General features: G+C 39.1%; 1 protein-coding gene across 1 annotated transcript in view; it reads left to right on the top strand.

Moving 5' to 3' along the window:
- Positions 1-4,219, top strand: part of CNTN1 (contactin 1) — a 119,597-nt gene extending 115,378 nt beyond the window's left edge. The window contains exon 26 of the mRNA XM_063133998.1: positions 1,210-4,219. Coding sequence (XP_062990068.1) covers positions 1,210-1,289 — 80 coding nt within the window. The 3' untranslated portion in view covers positions 1,290-4,219. The remainder of the gene's footprint in view (positions 1-1,209) is intronic.
- The last annotated feature ends 13,334 nt before the right edge of the window (positions 4,220-17,553 follow it).

Here is a 17,553-nt window from a genome sequence, read left to right as displayed (position 1 = left end):
GTAATAGATGTCTGGTACATTTTACACAGACTAACCTTGAACATTTCCATCAATCTTTCCATGTAGATGGGAATCCATATCTTCATAAGCTATCTATGGCCACTGGTGTTTTTTTCTAATACCACATATATTACTAGACATACGTAACTCTGTTGTTGTTGTTGTTGTTGTTGTTGTTGTTCATTTGTTATTTTTCCATAGCTCAAGCTCTCTGAACTCCATGCAACTGTCTTTGGACTAAAACTGTGGAAGAGCTTTTTTGTTTAGTTTTAGCTATTGTATTTAGCTTGTTTAATCATTAAAAACATTAATTGGATAGTTATTCGTTAAAATCACCATTGCTTTCTTATTAAATCATTGTATTGTTTCCGTTCATTTTTATTTCCCATTGCTTTAAATTGTGGACCCTTCTGCTGCCTGGAACTTCTGTGTTTTCCACCTAACTAGCATTAAAAATCCAGGGAATTACTACCCCTCCAAGGAATCAGATCTACCAAACAGGCACATTTAGTCAATGTAAATGTTACAACCAATTAAATAAGGCAAGAAAAGACCAGTATAGAAACTTGCAAATACTGAGTCACCAAGAAGGAAGAACTCATATAGGCAAAGAAGAAAGTGCTTTTCTCCCTCGTTTATAGTCTTTCACATTCCCCTAGGTACTGTGATTGGATGATTCCGTGTGTGTGGAAAAGGCCTATCAGAATGTTGTGGGACTTTTGCTAAAATGTGCAGTGCTTTAATTGAAAATTGGGCAGCTTATAGTGTCAGTTGAATTTTCCCTGTTCTCTCTAAAACTCCACAAACTGCCATCAGAGCAATTCTGGCTGCTAGAATGAAAGCTAAAATGGCTCCAAATGCATTCTGAATGAGGCATTTTGGAGCCATTTTCATTTTCTGAATGAGCAATAAATGAATATATAATATTCATAATTCTGACGTTTATTTCTTGAATAGTAAAGAGTGAAACAAATGGGGCCATATTCATATCAATTTTCATTTGTTACAAAACAAATATTACAAAACAAATGTTTAGGATCAGGAACTTGCATTGGTTCAGAAAATATTTGGCAAATATTCATAGAATATTTGACATCAAAAATCGCAAAGGAAAGATTTGATAAATTTGTTTTATCTGTAGACTTATCAACATTTAATATAATGTCTATCCCTGATTTTTTTAAAAAGCACAATCTGTTTAATTTCCAGGACTTGCTGCTGGTGTATCACCTAGTTGTCTTGGTTTATTGCTGCCTGCCATTGGTATCCTTCTCTACTTGGAATTCTGAATGTAGCTGGATATAATATGTCCTCAATTTAGTGCAAAAGACCTTCCACCCTGAGAAGATTTCAATTCTTTTTTGATTCCTGTGGCACCATCCTAAGCCAAATAAATTTCCTTTTCAAGCAAATTATCCTCCCGATTTAACTGGACTTAAAAGACTGAGGCATCCAGGAACTCCTTCATCAAGCAACTCAACTTTTGAAAGTTTGAGGAATGATTTTTAACTTGTTCCAATTATGCCTTATAAAACACTTGTGCTGATCTGCGACAGTTGCATGGTTCGGTCCAATGGGGCAAGTTACAGTGTTAAAATCCAATAACATAGGCTGTACAGTAAAAGTAAAATCACCGCACATAGGTGCTTTAACTTTAATAACAAATTGTGAAAACATAATAGAGATTGAAATGTTGATTGTATGTGGTATATGTAGGAGTAACTACGTTTGTCCGTACTATCCTATCTGTTTCGTGCACTGCATATTTTTGAATGGCCCCTGTCATTTATGACTTTTCAGGTTTTTAGAGATACAGTCAAAGCAAAAACATTGCACTCATTTTTTGTTTTTACATCTTTTCTTGGAGTGGCTAAATGTCAATTGAGAACACTGGAATCCAAGTTCAATGGATCTTATTTCAGATGGATTTAGAACTGTTATATGAGTATTAACAGTAAAGGACTTTCTGGCACCTTAATTTTAAAATGATACTTTTAACTCACCATGTTGTTTTAGAAACAAAGCTAATCAAGCCAAGTGTGAATTTTCTCAGTCACAGAGAGATTTATTTTGCTGTAAGTGGTATTAATAGCTATATAAGCAAATTTACTTACTGCCACATATGAGTAATTCCACTTCTATAATAAATTACAAGATATAAATTCCAACATTATAAGGAGCTTGTTTTTTACTAGCCATTATAATGGCATGATGGAAACTTGAAAAAATGATTCCATAATAGGATCAATATTAAAATGGGTAGAGTATTTAAAGTGGTATTTAAAGCTCAAATCACCTACATTAATAATAAAAGGGATATGCAGTAAAAAGACAAAGTAGCACATAGCAAAACTTATCCTGAGATTTATTTTTTTGTGACACACATATTGCCTTACTTTAGTGAAGGCTAACCATTAAGGAGAATGATTTGCATTTTCCAATAAATTAATATTGTTCTACTTCCTAGAGCTGTAAATAAGAGTTGTAAAGTTCTAACATGTTTTTTCCCTATTTAATGATCCCAAGAGATAGATGTTATTAAAATTCAGGCAGATCTCAACCATTCTGTCTTCTTTAAGTATTAGTTACCTTTTCAAAACTGGAGTTCTCATAGGGGATACAGAATGTCTTTGTTCTGACTGTTTCTGTGCTTTATTTAAAGTTATTAAAAAGAAATACGTATTTCTTTTGGACTCCATGGTGTGCTGGGAATTTGGTGTGAATGTTGGGGGGAAAACTCACCCCTCGTGATATTAAATCAGCTGGCTCAAGTAATAGTGCAATGTCTGATGCTTCAAGAATTATAAGCTTTGAAATCATATTTTATTAGCACAGTCTTGCTAGCTGCTTTAGAAATAGAATTTAACTTTTTAGGACTGATACTGTAGACGCCCATAATAATACTATCTACATCAAGCAAGAACAAACCTGTCAATACTTTACACCTCGTCTTTAATTTGTATGATTTTTGTACTATATATTTACATTCTAAAAGTCTAGACTTGTATTCATAAACAATATCAATAATACTGTTCATTTTGACTCTTTGTTACAAGTTGAAACTTTTTTAAAAGTAGGTGAAAATGATAATTTCCCTATAGAAGAATGTTAAAAGCTACACAAGCTTTACTGACTTTCATAAATTATGTAATTATTTTAAAGAAAATAAGATGTCTTCATGCATAAGGAACTAATACCTTGGAAGCCTTCTGTGATATATTTTAATTTGGTTTAGTTTTTATGCAGTATGACTTATTTTTATATAACCTACAAACACATTTTTTTGCCAAAATGCATGATTGCCTTTTAATTTTCTAACACATGTTATAAGGAACAGAACCAGACTGTTTTTGCATGAGGAAAATTTGGAAGGCCAAAGCACACTTCTTTAATTTAATCTTCAACACAGATGAGGTAGATGTCATCACTCATACTAATTAGCTAATCCCAGATTTACATTGTTCCACACAATTGTACAATTTTTACTGGGAGATTCAGTTCCCAGCAGTTGTCAGCACAACTAACTATATACTGTATCATCTGCTTTACAATGCAAGGTTCTTAATTAAAGTTTATATAGATAGACACGTTGGTTGTTTCTTTGTATTTCAGACAATATTGATATTAGTATTATTAGATACTGGTGATTTTTGAATTTTTTTTAAAGTTACTTTTTATTATTTTCTTTCCTATTGAGTAGAACTGGACCATGCTCTGTCCATTTTATGGTTGAAAATAAATTATAATTAAATAAATGTATTAATGGTACTCCAAATGTAACAATTGTCATTTGCGTTTTCCAGGGGTTTAAGTAGATTTGTTTGTGTGCGAGAGAGACATAGAGAAGGTGGGGAGAGTGGAAGAAACATTATCCATAGAAACAAATGGTCATCTGGAAGCTTTTCATCATCATGTGACCTACGGATGAAATGGCACCCCTCTCCTTGATCGTTGAGTTTCCCCTATCTAACTGATTGTGCTTGGAAACATTACCATGCTCATATTTGGCATTTTTTTAAAAAAAACACCATAAAGAATTGAGTATTGCTTTAGTCAAAGTAAATATTTATCTTGTCTGCGACTTCAGAATCTTTCAATGTTGCTTGATAGCTACCATAATTGTACTGGATAGTAGAGCAGAAAGAAAGACAGTGCTGTGAAATTGTACAATGATTTGCATAATGACCAAAGATATAAAACTTATTCACATTATAGTCCCAGTCTTCTTTTTATGGGTTTTAACTAGGGTTAAGCTGTAAGTACTCATTGGTTTTTATGAACAGGTTTTATTTTTCTGAATGTATTTCAAAAGGCGCACACCCTGTCTTTTGCAATTTTTTTGCTGATTGCTCTAGAGTGTTTGGGAAACATTAACCTTACTCTGAATTGACTTACTGTTCAATGAAACAATGGTACAGTCATGATGTCATCTTGTTAACTATATGACACCTGGTTGGTTGGTATCCATTTATCTTATCTTTAAACATAAGACTTTGTATATCCTCAGTGATTTCACCACATAGCAAATCTGACCTATGTATTTATTTACTTATTTATAACATTTGTATACCACTCCATGTCTAAACAAGTTCTGGAGCAGTGAACAAAATATAAAATCATTAAAAGATAAAAAGAATGAAACACAATAATATATATATAAAAAAGTAGAGTGCCATTACAACCAGGAAAGTCTTCCTGGAAAAGAGGTGCTTTCGGAAGGCACCAAAAACAACACAGTGTTGGCACCCTGGCCTCCAGAGGCAGGGAGTTCCATAGGGAGGGAGCCGCCACACTGAAGGCTCTTCTCCAGGTAGACTCCAGTCGAGCCATAGGTCCATGTGGAACTACCAGGAACACGTCTTCATTCTCAGTGACCAGGTAGGTTAGTAAGGGAGAAGGCACTTTCTCATGTATCTTGGTTCCAATACATCCTGATCTGTACGTGATGGTTGGAATCACAATTGTTACTAATGAAGGAAGATGATGACATGGTAATTAGAAGAAGAAAAAACTGAAGCAGATAAGGCAAACATTTTCAACAAATAGGATAAAAAGGTGAACATTTAAGTGGCGTTTGGAGAATATATTTTCATCCACAAGCAGCAAAATGGAAGAAGTGGGAGGTATGTTTTTCCCCCTCCAGGGAGGGTGAGGATGCACTTCATTGGCTTCTCTCAGTAGCCACGTCCATTTCACACACACCCACAACACTCTTGTGAGGAATGCTATGCCATTACATAGTGTAGTGGGGCATAGGGGGAGGGAAATGGCATTTGCTAGTGGGGCCACCATTTGCCCCCTCTAGAAATGTCTCTGTAAATGACACTACATGGTGATATGGTGTCACTCACTGAAGCATCATGGGGAAAACAAAATGGCAGTTATGAAAAGGAGCCACACAGCCAGGAGGAGCCACGCAGTTGCTGCAACAAGTAAAAAATAAAGTGAGGGAACTTTGCTCACCCCATTACTCAGGCCAAACTTTCAAGTTTTAATCTTTATTTCTCTCTTACTTTCAACTCATGTGAAACAGGAAAACTTGTGGTGGAGCCCTAGTCTTCAAAAAAAAAAATCATTTGCATTCATTTTGGTTCTAGAATTTATCTCCACAAGGTGGGTTCTGTGGTTCTTTCTTTTTGCAAGTCTTCACTTGACGCTGCGGTCATGAAGTGATTAATATGCATGTGTGAATAAACCCTCAACAGTTTTGCTGAGGTGCGAAGAACTTAAAAAGAAGTGTGTCTGGAAGAGAGCTCATGTAGTTAGTCCTAGAACTTCCAGAAGGTTCCAGTTTGTTCTCTGCATAGATGCAATCCAAATGGCACCGGGAAGCCATTAAAGAACAACCGATACAGGTAGGTAACTCTAACTATTAACCTCACTGCAATAGTATTTGTACAGTTTGCTTAATTAGCCTCATGCAATGATTTATTTGCTTGCTTATTTTAAGCATTTTACACCACTTCCACCATGAAAGGTTCCTAGAATGGCTTACAAAGATTGATAATAAGTAGGTCTTGTCCTTCAGTTTACAATCTAAATGCAACGCAAAAGGCACTGGGAAGGAGAAGGAACAAAGCAAATTCTGAGGCACAAGTTCTCAGTTGTTTAGTTCTTATAGGTGTTCTTTCTGACAGGAGGAAAGCAAGTTCCCTGCAGCTGTTCCTTTTCTGAGTGATGGATCCCTCCGCCGGTGATGCTTTCTCTGGGAGTGCAACCTCACTGTGAACCTTATATAGGAAGGGCTTGACTCTTCCCTTCAGTTAAAAACCTTGCATATATGACACAAAGTTGTTACAAGACCTCTGATGTGTTGTTAAGTTTAACTGGCAAAAGCAAACTCCGCTAAGGCCAAGATTCTGCCATTTCTGATTTCAAAGTTGAGTCTAATTTATTTTAGATAACAACTGGATCAGCTCCAACGAAGCTGAAGGTGGAACACGTGTGCAGAAAATGAATCCATTGTATAATCATGTGAATGCATGCAGAATACTTGTAATTGGAAAGGCATTTGAATAGTGCAACAAAAGCTTGAAAGTTGGCAAAAATAGGTTATGCATTTTCCCATCTGTTCTTTTTTAACTAACTGTTGTAAGTTTTATGCACCTGGTGACAACAAACAAAAGGGAGTTTATTTCAGAGTGTTGTACTCATGCAGCACAAGGGGCAGCATGGGAACTGCCATAAATATTTCAGTGCAAGATTTGTTGTTCTGTGATACACTGTCCAGCTTGGAAAGGAAGAGAATGAAAGAAGAGCTTGCCAATGATTGCATACTGTTCAGGCTTTCCTTCCCCGGGTGTAATGAATCCTGACCTGATGGCACAAGCTGGTCTTATACAAAGGCTACAGAATATCTGGAGAGCGAATGCAACCAGAGAGAGATCCATGCAGATCCCTTGGTGCAGATAACAATGTAGTCAATGTAGTTCTTTTAACACACACCCCTTCTCTGTGTGGGATTTTGGGGGGGGGGATGGGTTGGGGAAGGTTTAACCCCTCCCAGAGTGCCATGGTCCTATCAGAATTGAGGCTGAGTGTGCTTACACAAAGGTAAAGAAAACTATCAGTACCCAAAGGTTTAGTTTAGCCCTAAGAATAGCAAACCAAAGGACAACAAACTTATGCTTGAAAATCTCACCACAGGGTGAACCAGAGTAGATAATAACTTGTGTAGGAAAGGTATAAATAAATCAAAGCAAACAAAGGCAGGAATAGAGCAGGATTAAGCCAAAGCATAAAAATATCCACTGGTTAATTTCTAAAAGGATCTGGGTTTGCATTACATGTGAGAAAAAAATTACTTTAATTCCAGAAGTATGGAAACAGGAACAAAACAGACATTACTTTAATTCTGTATCTAGCAGCTCTGCCTTCTTACTTTTTTACCCTACAGTAGGTGCAGGCCCCTGAATTGAATCTTAAAAGATAACCTATCCCCCACACACACACACACGTCTAGGTCCTGACCTAGATCAGATGATCTGCATCCATCCATCCATCCATCCATCCATCCATCTATCTGTATAACTTAGCTGCTAGATAGGGGTTTAAAGAACTGTCTGTTTTGGCCCTGAGACTGTTCACTTAATCCCATTGAGTTAGTTGGCAGCCTCTGATGTTGAAGGCTGCCAAGTATCCAATGAAAAGTAGCCAGAGCATGGAGGTGATCAAAATGGAGAGGCAGGTAAGAAATATATTTTTAATTAATTATTATTATTATTATTGTTATTATCATCATCATCATCATCATCATCCTTGCTTCTCTGCTCCAGCCTCCCTGCACTTTTGCTAGATAGGCAATGTCCTAGTGGAGGCTTTGGAGAGAGGTTGGGAAGGAGGCTGGGGGGCACACATATAAAGGTTCCCTGGTCTCCTCCACTCTCTGCCTCTGGGACCGCCCCCTTTTCTCCATCTCTATGCTCCATTTCCAAGTGGAGGGGGAAAAAACATGCTAGCTATGATGGGGAGAGTGTGGGGAGCACAGTTTTTCAGTTCCAAGGTCAGAGCCCTGGTTCTGACCCCGGATCCCAGAAACCGAAAAATCTTATGACCACCCCAGACACTGTCTAGGGGGCATAAGATTACTCTCTTAGTGGTGAGTATAATGTTCTGCCTGTATATCAAGGTAGCAATGAATGACTGTTCATTACTTTGCCTGTACCAGACATGAACACTGACATTAGAAGACATCTGAATTGAACCCCAGATTAAATTTGAGCACATTGTGGTCTTGTTTCTTCTTCAGTGTCCCTTGTTATTATATCCAGGCTGGTATAGGGTTAAATCAGATGGCAGTAATTGGAAATATGTTGTCCATCAGTTTGCCTGCTAAGCTTGGTCAGCAGTGAAAGGATAAGAACACCAATGTGCCGGGGTACTACTTGGATGACCAATAAAATAGTACATGGATGTCATGTTATTTGATGTATAAATTGTACCTTGGTTCAATAGAGCTGTCATCAGCTTATATGTCTACCTTCCACTTCCAGCAATATGTTATCTTTCATTATCTTTGTTTCACAGAGATGAACTAAACTTTCCCAACAAAAAAGACTAAACAGAGTAACAGCTAAATGGCTCTTCCATTCTTACTCTACAATGATTACTAGACCTTTCTGCCATGCCCACTAGACTACATTAAAGTTGAATTCCCTTTGTGATCAGCAGTTCCATATGCATGTTGTTATTGGTGAATAACACACTTGATTTAACTTCTTCCTAAACCTATTTACATTAAAGTGAAATAAATAAATAAAATGCATGTAAGTACCACAAAATGTATACTTTGAGCTTGGCTAGAAACATTAGGGATAAATCCTTGCTGTTGAAGGCGACCTCATTCCGTTGAAAACCTTTCCCACATTTTGGGGCCCAAACTACACATTGCGTTGAATGAGTATCATGCAGCTGCCCCTCTATTTTTCTCTCTCTACTCACAGATATGCATGAGGGACATGAACTGGATTGGTACTACTGTGCACAAGGATTGAAGGTGTTATCCTCCCACCACCACCTGCTTCTTTCCTAATATTCTCCACTTTCCTGCATGTAGGGGGTTTAAAAAGAAAAAGAAAAAAACTTCCATCGGTGCCAATTTTAGAAAGCTGCTCTTCCCATCTTTGAAGGTACCAAGCTAATGTGTCACTTTGCTGTTTTTTCAGGTCTGAATCCCCCAAGTGAATATCAAAAGTTGGATTTCCCATTTAATACATACCCATACTCCCTGCTCCCCGTCCCTCTTTTCACAAGCTAATAGCCACTCTTGAGAAATGATATTTTGGTTTCCTTACACAATTGGGTTATGAATAAATCCATTTTCACACCTCCTGGAAAATTAAATCCTTGGATGATCTGTATGCAAGTCTTCATAAATCTTTGCCTAGGCATTGGATTAAGTAACACACAATCAACCTTTGTAGTAATTTGAGTAGGAAGGAAGTCTCTTGAGCCACAATGTTCATCCTTTTCATCATTTTATTATTATTTTCTTTCTGCTTTTGCAAAGGATCACAAAGAAGAGAAATTGAGCCTGTCTGGGAGCATTCTTTACAGGATCTGTTATTTTTGTTACAATCAACTATTTTTTAAAGCCTGCAAGTGCAAAATGGTATTGGAAGGCCGACAAAGTTCTCTCTTTCTCGGTAAAAAAATTATTTAATACTGTGATAATTCCTGCTTTCTTGGTGATTTTCCCAACTTTTAGCTTCTTAAAAAAGACTGAAGTTGTTATTTGTCTGTGATGTTCCTTCAGCTGTGGGTTGATGCTGTAGCTTCTCTGTTGCTCGTTTTAGATGTTCCTGGCATGAATTTTGCATTTTGACTCCATCTTTCAACACTTTATGGCAAGTACTTACCTTTCCATTCTTTATGTTTTCAAAGTGATGATGGTGGTACTGTGATTCTTGGCACTTTAGTTCACAATGCTTCTTGAATAAAATGCCAAAAACACCTGGCACAATGGCAGGTGGGCTTGAATGCTTGAATTGAAGCAGACCCAGCCCTTACATTGGACTAATGGGGCTTTTGCCCTGGAAACAAGTCCTTTTGACACTGCACTCCTTTGTCCACCAGGAGTATTAAAGCATAATGCTACACCTCAGTTCTCCGGCATGCTTTTCTGCCGTGTCAGAATTCCTTTTGCCACTCCAATCCCTGTTTCCTGAATGTGGTGCAGTGTTCTGGAATACACTTCTTTCTGTCTTGCCTCTCTGAAGCTTTTTGACCTTAAACCAACTCTGGAATATGAAATACAGGTGAACAGAAACTTTGATTAACAAGAGGCATTTGAAGAAAGGCCATTGCTCAGTGGTAGAACACTTGCTCTGTATGCAAAAAATCTTAAGGTTCAATCCCTGGCATCTCCAGATACAGCTGGGAGAGAACTGCTGCCTGAAACCTTGGAAAGCCGCTGCCAGTCAGTGTTGACAGTACTGAGCTAGATGGACCAATGGTCTGGCATGGTCTGAGGCAGCTTCCTATTGGGGAAGGGCCAAAGCCCAGGAACAGAGTACATGCTTTGCTTCGGAAAGGATTGAGTTTGGCATCTCAAGGTAGGCTGAAGAGGGCTCCTGCCTGAAACCCTGTAGAACCACTGCCAGTCACTGAGCAAGTATGACTTGGAATAAGGCAACTTCCTGTATTGTCCTAGCTATGAATTGCAGCTTTTAAGCATCAAAATATGTGAGTGGTGGCTGGTAGGGATGGGTGCCTGGACACCCATACATGCTGCTTATGTATATATTTCACTGAAACCCAGGTTCCAGAAAACCAAAGTATGAAGCAGCTCTGACTCTGGAAATGAGCAAAGGAAGAAGCCTTACACTGCTACCCAACAAGGTCAGGGCCTCCCTCCATTCAGAAAGACTGATGATATTTCTTCACACTTGGCAGCTTCTACTTTTCTCACTCAAAATTCTCCTCTGCAATTTCCTGGGGGAAAGGAAGTGACTAGCTGTGTTTGTTCCAAAATCCTTTACACGCATAGAATTGTGCACATGGACTTAGGGTGCAGGTATGTGGTTTCAATGTGCGGGCTTGGAGCTTACTGCCACCCACAGTCTGTGCATTCTTCATATGCATGGAGAGGAGTTCCTGTCTCGATACTATGGTTCATCGGATTAGATTATTAGAATAGAATTTTGTATGAATAAATTTGACAGAAACCATTATGCAGAAATAGGCTTCTGTAAGATTTTCTGTACTAATGAGGCTGAGCCGCAATCACAGAGTCAGCCACTGTCTAAACTGAAATAATTTTTTTTAGGCCTTCTCAGTGCTCTCTCAGTGGATGACCTCATCCTTTTCACAGAAGCAGCTGACCAGGCTTCTTTCAGGCTGGCAGGCGTCCAGCCTTCCTTCCACACAGCACAGTGGCTGACCTATTCTTAATGTGATCAACCATTCCCATTGAAACACCTCCAGTTTACTAGCAATACACTGAAGTCGTTATGGGAACTGAGCTTCAGCGTGCCTTCCCATCCTATGCTAAAACTTGGATCCAAGCTCCTGCCACACTGCTTTGATTCCATGTGGACATACCCCCAAATGGTTAGCTGTTTAACTTCCTATACTTTGTCAGTCACTGCTGGTGTTCTCACAAAAGAACTATAAAGGAGTGGGGGTGTGGGGATAGGCTTGGTGTGACACCATGAAACTCAAGAGGATGTTGTGAAAAGAATATTGTTTCTGTTGCACAATGCCAGACCCAAGCCCTGTAGATCTGACAGAGGGCAACATTCAAACAGATAAGCAGAGATTTGGTATGTTCTCTCACAAATACAAGGAATATGTAACTGAAGTCTGTTGATCTGTGTTGTTTCTTGAAATCATTTTGGTCAATTCACTTTTCTAAACCTAATATTTAAGTGCATTTCCATTGGTGGTCACGCAGCATCTTGTGGTGGCTAGTTTTCCCATAAAGGATTACATGTAGAAGTTTTTGTTTTTCATTTGCATTCCAGAAATACAAACCTTTCCTGAAGGATCATCACCAAATTCACCTCATATGGTCTGAAAATAACGTTTGACTTTATTGATAAAACATACAACCTCTTTGTCTTATGTTAAGCCAAAGTAACACCACAATCTTACAAATGTTGACTCTCATAAATAAGTTCTGCACAAACACACAAACAGTTCAAAGGTGTTTATTTCATAGTGGATGGGATTGTGACTCCACCTCTGGCACATACAATTAAGCTCTTCAAGCTTCTGGATAACTCCCCAATATTGTACTCAGACTCAGGTGCACTAACTCAATATTGAACACATTCAGCATGAATTAACAGTAAGGATTGTGCCAGGTACTCCCCAGTCTTTCTCCACAATTTGGCTGCTCTGCTCTATGATTTATATTGTTGTTAACAGTCTTCCAGTTTAGTTTGGGAAGACCTTCTACGCTATGAATCACAATGGAATTTGCTACCGCTACCAATTTTGAGATGTTGGCAAGAACATGCCCAGACCAAGTCTCTAAGTGTAAGCTATGCCAGGGTGCAGGAGCTGTATACTTACTTAGCTTCTATGCATTATGCATGGTACAAATGAGATGATAGCTTGTACAGCCAAGATACCAAAGCTGAAAAAAGTGGAGGGATTTGCTCATTGTCACACAGAAAGACTGAACAAAAATGGAAAACACATTCTCAACCTCACTGAACAGTTTAGATACAAGGCGATCATGTCCTTTTGCTATGGCTCATTAATTTCAATGGTTGCCAGACTGCCTGGAGCATAGGATAGGTCTTCTTGTTAATTGGAACTACACCTTCCTAGATTTGACAGGATAAATAAATAATCCATTTGGGACCATAATAAAGGAGAATTCAAAGATGTCTCATTCGAGTCTTGTATTAGTCACCGTCCTGCCAGATAAAGATATAATTTGGATGCAGCTGGAATGTGGCCAGATCTTTTGGATGCCAACTTTGCTATGAAATGTGCCTTTACATGCAGTGCAAGGGATTGTGATGTTTTAATACTTCTGAAACTTACTCGGCATTGTATGAACATTAGGCACTACATTGATGTGCTCTTTCAAATTATCAGAAACTAATTAAGAGCTGAAATGGAGGCAAGAGGTATAAAACTAGAAAAGAATGCAATTGCGAGTAAAGTTATTTAGTCTACTCAAATGTGATGAGTGACCTGAGAATCCCCTTAGTGTGAACTGTAAGTCAACACATTGTAATGAAAAGTGGATCTCTGGAAGGATGCTTTAGGAGACATCCTATGTGCAAGGTGTTATCTGAAAGGCTTGAGAACTGAAGTGTAAGGTGTCTACTTCAGAAGGGGCCTTTTTTGGGAGGGGAAGTGAATGAAGTTGATCGTTGGTACTATTTGCAATGTATGTAGTATTTTAGCCTGTCTAATCCCAAAGATAAAATTGAGTCAAGAAATAATACATTACAACAGGGTTGTTGGAGCTTTTTCATCTAGAAGGCCAAATGTGATTTTGGAGAAGCTTTCAGGGGCCATATGCCAGTAGTGGGCAGGTCTGAAGGCAAAAGAAGGGGACCAAAATACCGTAATATTTTGGCTTCAAGCTCTTACTGCCAGTAACGAAGCCTTAGGAGGGACATTTCAACCTTTTAGAAAGGAAGAAAAACATGCAAAAGTGGGAAACCACAAAATAGTTGGCAGTCAGTGAAAAGGGATGGGGATAGTAGAAGCAGGTAGCATTCTGGACAATCTAAGTGAGCTGGATTTGGCCCCCAACCCTAAGGTTCAACACCCCTGCATTGCAACATGCATAAAACTGAAACAGACAACATGCCACACGTGTTAAACAGGTTGTTGCATGGTTGGACCTTTCATGTACTCTTTCTGGGGACCCACAAGTTGAAAGGAACATCTCTACTCTCTCTGATCCTGCTCTTGTTGAGATGGGGTACTCCTAATTGCCGGAAGACTATTAGCACTGTCAGCCTCCCTGGAAGCTTATGACCAGATCTCTGGTTCAGATTTGACTATGTCCAAGAAGGGGGACACTTCCTTATATCATCAATGGCTTGACAGCAGAAGGATGGGCATGATGTGGACTTGCCTCTGCAAATCATCTCAGGCTCCCACATCTCCTATCTTTTGGGCTTTTCAATGAGAGCAGACTTCCTCCAACCTATAGGAAGGAGTGATGTGGTGAACACCCGACCTCCCAGTCCCTGCTCAGCTCTACCATCAGTTCTGACTCTTGCGTAGGTGAGAGCAGGGTGAGGCAAAAGGAGAGGGAAGATTGACCGTCTATATAATCCGCAAGAGGAGGTCTACTAATGGAGACTAGGAAGCAAGCTTGAACCAGATTTCTTTAGCGGAGTCAGTCACTGTCACATCTGTTGCTGCAAGGGTGCTCCTTGGCTGGGGTGTATCATCTCCCTGGAGTTCTCAAACACAGAATTGTTTTCTGCCATTTATTTCCAGTGGAAAACTTAGAATCCACAATGGGCTTCACTTGTTTCTCGAATAGTCCTGAGCACATTTTGACATCCTCAGGCCACTGAAAGAGGCCAGCACAGTATAGTTCCCCTTAATTTGCCCTGAATAAATATCCTATAACTTGTGTTCTTCTTCGGAAGAATTGCTCAGGTAACTATAAACTTGGAAATATAAAATATTTCTCTCTTCCCTCCTCTGAACTCCAATGTCAGATGAAAAAAAAAACTTTTGAAAGCTTGCAACTTTGCAATGGGTTAAACAGCTATGTAAGGAATACCGTTTTATAATAGTTGTTTTATTAATCATGGCAGTTTCAACACTTGCATATTTTATTGATTCATGAAAAGAGAAACCAGTGGTGTGTCTCTTCCCAGAGAGACTGAGGTTACTGCTTGATATGCATACCAAGATATAATGTTTGAGCAGAAAGCTATACGAATTTTGCTGTGCACTAAATACATCTATCAATTAGGGGACTATTTATGAAAACAGGAATGTAACATGGAAGTTGCATCATGCATGAAGTGCTTCAAAATAAACATAAGAATATGAAGGGAGTTTCTACCCACCTGCCAAGAGAATAATAGATCTGGCATCTCTGGTGGAACTGTTACAAAAGGTCAGTCTCGTGAAATGAAGGAAGATGGCTCTTCTGATCCTGAGGAAAGGGAGTGTGCTGGCCTGCCACCTCCATCAGTGTGTTTGTAACCCCTTTACATGTGCAAGATGACTTTTTGAAGAGGGGAGCCTCTCGTATCCATGGAAGCTCTCCAGTTGATTCAGAATCTGGATTTTCCGGCATTCTGAATCATGTGAAGACCCTCCAAGGATACAGGAGGCTCACTTCTCCAGAAAGCCACCCTGCACACGTGGAGGGCAATGAACATGACAACAGAGGAGGTTGGGCTAGCACATTCCCTCTCATTCGTTTACACCAAATCAGAATGCCTGAATAGGGTTATGTGTATCTGTACTTGTATAGGGTGGCCATATGAAAAGTAGGACAGGGCTCCTGTATCTTTAACAGTTGTATTGAAAAGGGAATTTCAGCAGGTGTCATTTGTATATATGGGGAATCTGGGGAAATTTCCTCTTCATCACACCAGCTAAAACTGCAGGTGTCCTGCCCTCTTTTAAATCTGGTCACTCTAGTATAGCTCCTGCACCTTTAAATGCTGTGATGAAGAGGGAATTTCACCAGGTACTCTATATATACAAATGACTCCTGCTGAAATTCTTTTCTATGCAATTGTTAAAGGTACAGGAACCCTACCCTCCTTTTCATATGGTCACCCTAACTTGTAGCCTTGCAAGGTTTTTACTCTTATCTTTTGTTCCCACTATTTTACTCATACCCCTTTGTCAGGGACAGAATTTCGTTTAGTTTGTTTTTTGATAAGAACATCTAAAGAATTTCTTCATAAACAGGATGGAAGGAACTTGAAATTTTAAAAATGTAGGAGAAAGCAAAGCTGATGGATTTTGGTCATCCAGGTAGCAAGGGCCTTGGGAGATGAGCTCTAGTCTGACTTTTACAGAGCTGGGAAAAAAAGTGCAGGAAAGGGCAACTAAAATGATCAAGGGCCTGGAGCTTCTCCCCTGTGAGGGAGGATTACATCAGCTGAGATTGTTTAGCTTAGAAAAAAGGAGGCTAAGGGGAGACATGATAGAGGTGTACAAAATTATGCATGGTGTGGAGAATGTGGATAGGGAGACATTTTTCTCCCTCTCTCAAAATGCTAGAACCCAAAGGGGTCATCCCATGATTGGTGGGAGATTCAGGACAAATAAAAGGAAGTACTTCTTCACACAGCACATAGTTAAATTATGGAACTCACTACCACAAGATGTAGTGATGGCCGCCAAGTTGGATGGCTTTAAAAGGGGATTGGATAAATTCCTGGAGGCGAAGGCTATCAATGGCTACTAGCCCTCATGGTTGTGTGCTATCTCCAGTATTCGAGGCAGTAAGCCTATATGAACCAGTTGCTGGGGAACATGGGTGGGAGGATGCTGTCGCACCATGTGCTGCTTTGTTGGTCCCTGGCCGTCAGCTGGTTGGCCACTGTGTGAACAGAGTGCTGGGCTAGATGGACCCTCGGTCTGATCCAGCATGGGACTTCTTATGTTCTTATTTGAATCTCTGTGCAGTCAAATGTTTGTAATTGTGCTTTTAACATGTTGGTTGTTTTATTATGGTTTTAATTTTTGTGAACCGCCCAGAGAGCTTCGGCTATTGGGTGGTATAGAAATGTAATAAATAAATAAATAAACCATGTTTATGGCACTGAATTAAGCTTGCCACTTCTTTTTCTGTCAGGCTCCCCATCTTTAACAGCTACATGGTGAGCAAATATAACATGGCCCTTTCCATGCTGGGAATAGTTGTACCTACTGAATTTGGCCAGTGCCGATGAGTGAGAATTTTGTTCAGTTTGCTTTTTTGTTAAGAACTTTGCCAAAATCTGCAAATTTCTTCATAAACAAAATGGAAAGCACATGAGATTCTAAAAGTTCAAACATGGGAGAAAAGACAACTGACAAATTTGCCATACCTACTTTTTGTTGTTATTGCTTTGAAGATAGTATCAGGATCTATAGTTTCAGGTTGTGTTACAATAATAGACCTCATTAAAGAAAGTTTTTAAAATATGATTTGCATTGTGATCCAGATAGATATGAAATATGGGGTAATACAAACTTTAGGTTTTTAAACAGTGCTATCAAATCGATCTCTTTCCTTTCCTCTTCTAACCAAGCTCATCTTAAGGAAAATAGAATCAGCAACAGACACTATTATGTGTTATCTACACCTGAGTATTGCATTCAATTTCTATTTTGGCTTTGAGAAAAAAGCTTTTATTTTTAGAAGACGATTGATTGATTCATTAAAAAGGTTAGTCACTGTCTAATCAAAAGGAGGGCCAGATCTTGTTAGGGCTCAGCTGCCAGATCTTTCCCCAGATGGGAAGCTGCTCTTGTTAAGCACTCCATAGTGAGTCACCATTCCTATCTCACCTGGCTTCTGTTCTCATCTTCCAACAGTGTCCAAGTCTGCTGTCCACCTTTCTTACCCTCTTCCACATCCAGAACAGCATGCAGGGTTCTGCTTATCTGGGT

Source organism: Elgaria multicarinata, chromosome 9, assembly GCF_023053635.1.
Source record: "Elgaria multicarinata webbii isolate HBS135686 ecotype San Diego chromosome 9, rElgMul1.1.pri, whole genome shotgun sequence".
Classification (NCBI taxonomy): Eukaryota; Metazoa; Chordata; class Lepidosauria; order Squamata; family Anguidae; genus Elgaria; species Elgaria multicarinata.
Note: the sequence above shows the minus strand (reverse complement) of the source record. Positions and strands in the feature narration are given on the sequence as shown.